The following is a 6,894-nucleotide window of genomic DNA, read 5'->3' on the forward strand; positions in this document are numbered from 1 at the left end:
TGTGTGTGTGTGTGTGTGTGTGTGTGTGAGTGTGTGTGTGTGTGTGTGTGTGAGTGAGTGTTTGTGTGTGTGTGTGTGTGAGTGTGTGTGTGTGAGAGTGTGTGTGTGTGTTTGTGTGTGTGTGTGTGTGTGTGTGTGTGTGTGTGTGTGTGTGTGTGTGTGTGTGTGTGTGTGTGTGTGTGTGAGAGAGAGAGAGAGTAAAGGAGGAATGAGGAGGACTTGGGTGCAGTCAGAGTTTGCTCACTAGGGTTGGAGCTCTATAGCAGGAGATCTTCCACTCCATCCCATGAAAATCAGATCTTCATGGAGCTCGTTTAGTGCATTGTTATGCAGGAACCGGTTTGGATCTCCTACAACTTTGACGCAGAAAATTAATAGAGTGATCAGACTGAGGATGATGAAAGCGGCTTATACTCATTCTGGCACGTGGTTACGTGAGGGACGTGTTCACGTCTTCATGTCCTGAAAACACATAAACAGTGACATCGTTGTGTAAAAAAAAAAAAATCACATCTGAGGCTCACGTTTAAAAAATCAATAAATCAACACCCCTAACCCTCTCACGTGAGAAACGCAGAAAATAAACCTGTGATACGTGACATGAATAATAACACACGTGCGCATCAAATAATAATGAAACGGAGACCCGTGTGTGTGTGTGTGTGTGTGTGTGAGCGAGAGCACGTGCGTGTGTTTTCATATAAGCTCGCGCGTGTGTGTGTGTGTGTGTGTGTTTTTATCCAGACTCCACAGTGCGCATGCGTGATCCACTCCGAGGCGCTGGGTGCTTTTTCTTCGCTCACTTCGCTTCTTCTTCATCTTCATCTTCATAGAGCAGTGAGGAACACAAACTACCTCACTTTTTACCTCTCCCCCCTCCACCGACCCTCTCTCTCTCTCTCTCTCTCTCTCTCTCTCTCTCTCTCTCTCTCTCTCTCTCTCTCTCTCTCTCTCTCTCTCTATTTCTCTCTATCTTCAGAGGGAGCGTGATGTGATGTGATGCGCTCCGCTCCAAGACCGGATCTTCTGCCGGAGGATCCTCCACGCCGCCGCCGCCGCCGCTCGGCTCGTGAATGGCCCTGACATGGAGGAAGTCCCGTTTCAGAAAGTCAGGACGCGGCGGAAGCGGAGCCGCCACTGTCCGCCCGGTGTGCCCGCGGCCGCGATCGCGTGCGAGGACGAGTTCGACTGCAAGGAGCTCGAGTCGCTGTTCCGCACCTACAACCTGAAGTTGGAGCAGACCTCCGCGCTCAAGGCGCTCGCTGTGCTCGCGGTGCTGGCGTGCGCGCTCGCCGCGCTCGAGGCGCTCTCCGGCCCGGGCCTGGCCGTCGCCAAAGCGTCGCATCCGGCGCACGGCGTCGTGTTCGCGTCGCTATTCGTCGTGGCGAACGTCAAGTATCTGCGCGTGGCGCAGCTGCAGCAGATCGTCAGCCTCGCGCTGCTGTTCGCCTTCACCTTCGCGCTGCTCTGCTGCCCGCTGCCGCCCGTGACGCCCAGCTCGCACGCGCAGACGACCTCGACCACGACGACCACTACGAACACACCGACGCCCGAGCAAGGGGTCTGGCAGCTCGCGCTCGTCACCTTCGTCGCGTACGCCCTGCTTCCGGTGAGGACCCTCATGGCCGTGACCTTCGGCATCATGGTGGCCATCTCGCACATCGTGGTCACGGCGACGTCCGTTACCGCCAAGACGCACAAACTCTGGAGAGCGGTATGTGTTCTACACACGTATTCAGATGTTTGATGTTTGTTTAGTTTGAGAGTTCTTCAAGCTCCTGGTAGAGAACAATCACAAAAATTCAAGCCACATAAATTCTGAGCTTCTGTACTCTCAATACCCTAAGGTTCCTGTAAGACTCCTTGAAAGGTTTTTCAAAGCTCTCAGAAGTTCCTGAAGGAATCTGTCCTTCAAGAATCTAATCGAATCCAATCCAATATCAGAAATGTTTTTATTTTTATTATGCTCTGAGCATCATGTCTGTACTCTCAAATCTGTAAGGTTTCTCAAAGACCCCTTGAGAGGTTCTGCAAAGCTCTCAGAGGTTCCTGAAGAAATCTTTCCTTCGTGAATCAAATTTAATGTAGTCTGTTCTAATCTAATCTCAGAAACATGTTTGTTATTAGAATTACACCTCTCAACTCTGAGCTTCATGTGTGTACTCTTAAACCCGTAAGGTTCCTCGAAGACCCTTTAAAAGATTTTCCAAAGCTCTCAGAGGTTCCTGAAGGAATCTTTCCTTCCAGAATCTAATCTAATTTAGTCTGACCTGATTTTACTTAGAAGTGTTTACTATTATAATTACAGCTCTGAGCCTCAGTACTATCAAAACCAAAAGGTTTCTCATAGACTCATTGAAATATTCTCCAAATCTCTCAGAAGCTCTTAAAGAAAAATTTGTCTGATTTATTCTAATCTAGTATAATCTTAGAAATATGTTTTTTATTTGAAAAAACTTTCTTTTCTACAGTACTGAGGTATGAGCTTTATGTGTGTTCTCTCAAAACCAAAAGGTTCCTTGAATACTCTTGAGAGGTTCCCTAAAGATCTCAGAAGTTTTGAAGGGAATCTTTCCTTTAAGAATCTAATCTTATCTAGCCTAACCTAATCTAATCTTAGAAACATGTTTTTTATTATAAAAACAGCTCTGAGCTCTGATCTCCATATCTATACTCTCAGAACTAAAGGGTTCCTTGAAGACTCATTGAAACGTTCCCTAAAGGTCTCAGAGGATTCAAAGGGAATCTTTCCTTCAAGAATCTAATCTAATCTAATCTAACCTTATCTAATCTCAGAAACATGTTTTTAAAAAAATTATAAATACATCTCTGAGCTCTGATCTTCATATCTTTACTTTCAAAACTAAAGGGTTTCTTGTAAACCCTCTTAAAATGTTCTCCAAAACTCTTAGAAATTCTTTCCTTGAAGAATGTAATGTTATGTAATCAAATCTAATCTAATATCAGAAACTTGTTATTATCAGAATTACAGACGTCCACATTTCTGCACACCAGATATTCCCCACGATCTGTGTTCAGCACCACAGCACTGGACAGCGCCAGTGATCTCCCCTAGCTCCCTCCCTGTTCAAGTGCACCACCTGGGGGTAAAAACCCTTTCTGTAACACCACACATAGGGCAATCCATGTGCTACAGGGGGTCGTTTGGGATCACAGTAGGACAGGTGTGTTTGTGTTTGTTTATTTGTTTGTTTATTGCATTTTTTAAGTGTCCAAATGTCCATTGAGTGTTATAGAGAAATACTGCATTATCACTGTATCTAGAGCATTTTTCTGTTAAACATCTGGAGATCCCTAGATGGGGGAACACTTAAAGGATTGTTGATTTTCCACTAGATTTTGTGTAGATTTGTGCTCATTCAGGAGCAAGGGTGTTAGTAAAGTCAGGTACTGATGAAGGTGAGGTGAGGCGGCTCATCATGTACAATGAGTTGAGGTCAGAGCTCTTTGGCAGGAGAACCTACACTCTAGACCATATAATGCGTATCTTCATGGAGCTGGCTTTGTGCACTGGGACATTGTCATGCTGGAACAAATTTGAGTCTCTTAGTTCAAGAAAAAATTTCATGCTACAGCTTTCAGAGACGTCCAATACAATTGTGTGCCTTCAGGTTTGTTGGAACAGTTCGGAGACGAACCACATCTGACTGGAAATGGTCAGGTGTCCCAATACTTTTGGCCCCACTGTGTGCAACACACATTTCCTTTGGTTGGGCTTGTGATTGGACAGCAGGCCGGGACGAGAAGGCGGAGTCACTGCATAATTTCTGGTCTTTTTTTACTGTTAATGCTGCAGCAGGTTTCTGACTCGATCTGTGACGCCGTGTTTCCAACCTTTTATCCATTTCTAGTTACAGTGTACAAAATCACAGAGTTACAACTCTGAAACACTAGAGATTCCTTAATGGAATGTTGACAACACATATCTCTGTATCAAACTTTACTCACGTTACGGACGTTACGCACATTACTCCTGTTATGCAGGTTACACACTTTACACATGTTACGCATGTTATGGACATTACATGTGTTACACACATTACACACCGTACACATTTTATGCATGTTATGGACATTACACGTGTTACACACCTTACACATTATGCACATTATGGACGTTACATGTTATGCACATTACGGACGTTACACACGTTACGCACATTACGGACGTTACACAGGTTACGCACATTACGGACGTTACACACGTTACGCACATTACGGACATTACACACGTTACGCACATTACGGACGTTACACATGTTATGCACATTACGGACGTTACACACGTTATGCACATCACGGACGTTACACACGTTATGCACATTACGGACGTTACACACATTACGCACATTACGGACGTTACACACGTTACGCACATTACGGACGTTACACATGTTATGCACATTACGGACATTACACACGTTACGCACATCACAGACGTTACACATGTTATGCACATTACGGACGTTACACACGTTACGCACATCACAAACGTTACACATGTTATGCACATTACGGACGTTATGCACATTACAGACATTACACGTTATGCACATTATGGACGTTACACATGTTATGCACATTAAAGACGTTACACATGTTATGCACATTATGGACGTTATGCATGTTAAATATGTTACACATGTTATGCAAATCATGGACGTTACACATGTTATGCACATTACACATGTTATGCACATGATAGACATAACACATGTTTCGCACATTACACACGATACACGTTATGCTCGTTATGGACGTTACGAACATTACACATGTTATGGATGTTATACATATTCCCTTTGATAGGCGCATTAGGTATGTTATGCACGTTAAGGACGTTATGCATGTTACGCACGTTTTGCACGGTACATGTGTTACAGACGTTACTCATTATGCTCGTTACACACATTACAGATGTTGCACATGTTACTCAAGTTACGCACGTTACATACATTCGTTCTTGCTCGTTACAGACGTTATGCATGGTATACACATTACAGATGTTATGCACGTTACACACGTTACGCATGTTACACACATCACCCACATTACAGACGCTACACAAGTTAGAGACGTGACGCACGCTAGAGACGCTATGCACACATTACGGACGTTGCACATGTACCGCAAGTTACGCAGGTTACATACATTCCACTCATAACGGACTTTGTGCATGTTTCACACGTTACTGACGGTGGTTTCTATTGCACGGTTTCTATAGCAACCACTTACTGATAGTGCGTTGCTAAAGAAACCGTGCAATAAAAAATGCAATTTAGGAAACATTTTTTTTTTACAGAATAATGAAAAATAAATTCTTTCTTTCTTTCTTTCTTTCTTTCTTTCTTTCTTTCTTTCTTTCTTTCTTTCTTTCTTTCTTTCTTTCTTTCTTTCTTTCTTTCTTTCTCTCTCTCTCTCTCTCTCTCTCTCTCTCTCTCTCTCTCTCTCTCTCTCTCTCTCTCTCTCTCTCTCTCTCTCTCTCTCTCTCTCTCTCTGTCTTCTTCATAGTTATTTTAAACACAGAAACGCTCCTGATCAACAAGCGTCATCAGATTAACTCCGGTGTTAGTGAGGTGTGACCTAGTTGCTGAGATTCCACACACACACACACACAAACACACACACACACACACACACACACACACACACACACACACACACACACACACACACACACACACACACACACACATGCGTTGGAGCATTTTGAGGGATTTCCTGGCTTGGAATCTATTCCTCTGATAATATTTGGAAATAATACACACACACACACACACACACACACACACACACACACACACACACACACACACACACACACACACACACACACACACACACCCCTGGCTTTGAATCAAACCGTCTAAAATTACTGGGTTATAGCTGGATATATTTGGAAAAAAAAATAGGATCTTATTTGGACCTTCCTTCCTTCTCTACATGCACACACACACACACACACACACACACACACACACACACACACACACAAGGTGGGTTTCTTGACGTACGTGAGAAAGTGTTAAGTGCACACTCCCACTTGAAGCCATACAACAAACTGGAGTGTGTGAATCTCATCTCCCACACATCTGCCACGCTGTCCTCACACCCGCTCGCCACCAATGCCACAACACCGAGGGCCATACAGACATTACGCAAACCAGGGACAGTACACACAACGCCTACGAGTCACAGAACACACACACAAATACACACACAACAACGCAACACCTCAAAAGCATGAAACCTCACACGCACACACAGCTTAGGGTCAGGGGTTCGAATCTCGTTCTCTATATAATCTACACTGCATTACCATTGACACACACACACACACACACACACACACACACTTTCTTTCGAGAGACTCAGAGAATTACAGACTCACAGACTTACAGACCCAGAGACTCACAGACTTACAGACTCAGAGACTCAGAGACTCAAAGACTCACAGACTTAGAGACTCACAGACTTAGACTTTAAGACTTACAATCTCAGAGACTCAGAGACTCAGACTTTAAGACTCAGACTTTAAGACTCACAAACTCAGAGACTCAGAGACTCACAGACTCAGAGAGTCAGAGAGTCAGAGATTTACAGACTAACAGACTCAATGACTCAGAGAATCAAAGACTCAAAGACTCACAGACTTAGAGACTTACAAACTCAGACTTTAAGACTTACAAACTCACAGACTCACAGACTCACAGACTCTGAGACTCAGAAGCTCAGAACCAGAGACTCAGAGACTCAGACTTCAAGACTCACAAATTTAGAGACTCAAAGACTCACAGACTTACAGACCCAGAGACTCACAGACTGAGAGACTCAAAACCAGATTTAGAGACTCACAGACTCAGATACTCAGAC

The 6,894-nt window shown here is 44.1% G+C and overlaps 1 protein-coding gene across 1 annotated transcript in view; it reads left to right on the top strand.

Moving 5' to 3' along the window:
- The first annotated feature begins 684 nt into the window (after positions 1 to 684).
- adcy1b (adenylate cyclase 1b) overlaps positions 685 to 6,894 on the top strand; it is a 71,397-nt gene continuing 65,187 nt past the window's right edge. The window contains exon 1 of the mRNA XM_083542626.1: positions 685 to 1,714. Within this exon, the coding sequence (XP_083398752.1) occupies positions 1,085 to 1,714 (630 nt within the window). The 5' untranslated portion in view covers positions 685 to 1,084. The remainder of the gene's footprint in view (positions 1,715 to 6,894) is intronic.

The sequence above is a fragment of the Silurus aristotelis genome (genome assembly GCF_946808225.1).
Source record: "Silurus aristotelis genome assembly, chromosome: 5".
NCBI lineage: Eukaryota > Metazoa > Chordata > Actinopteri > Siluriformes > Siluridae > Silurus > Silurus aristotelis.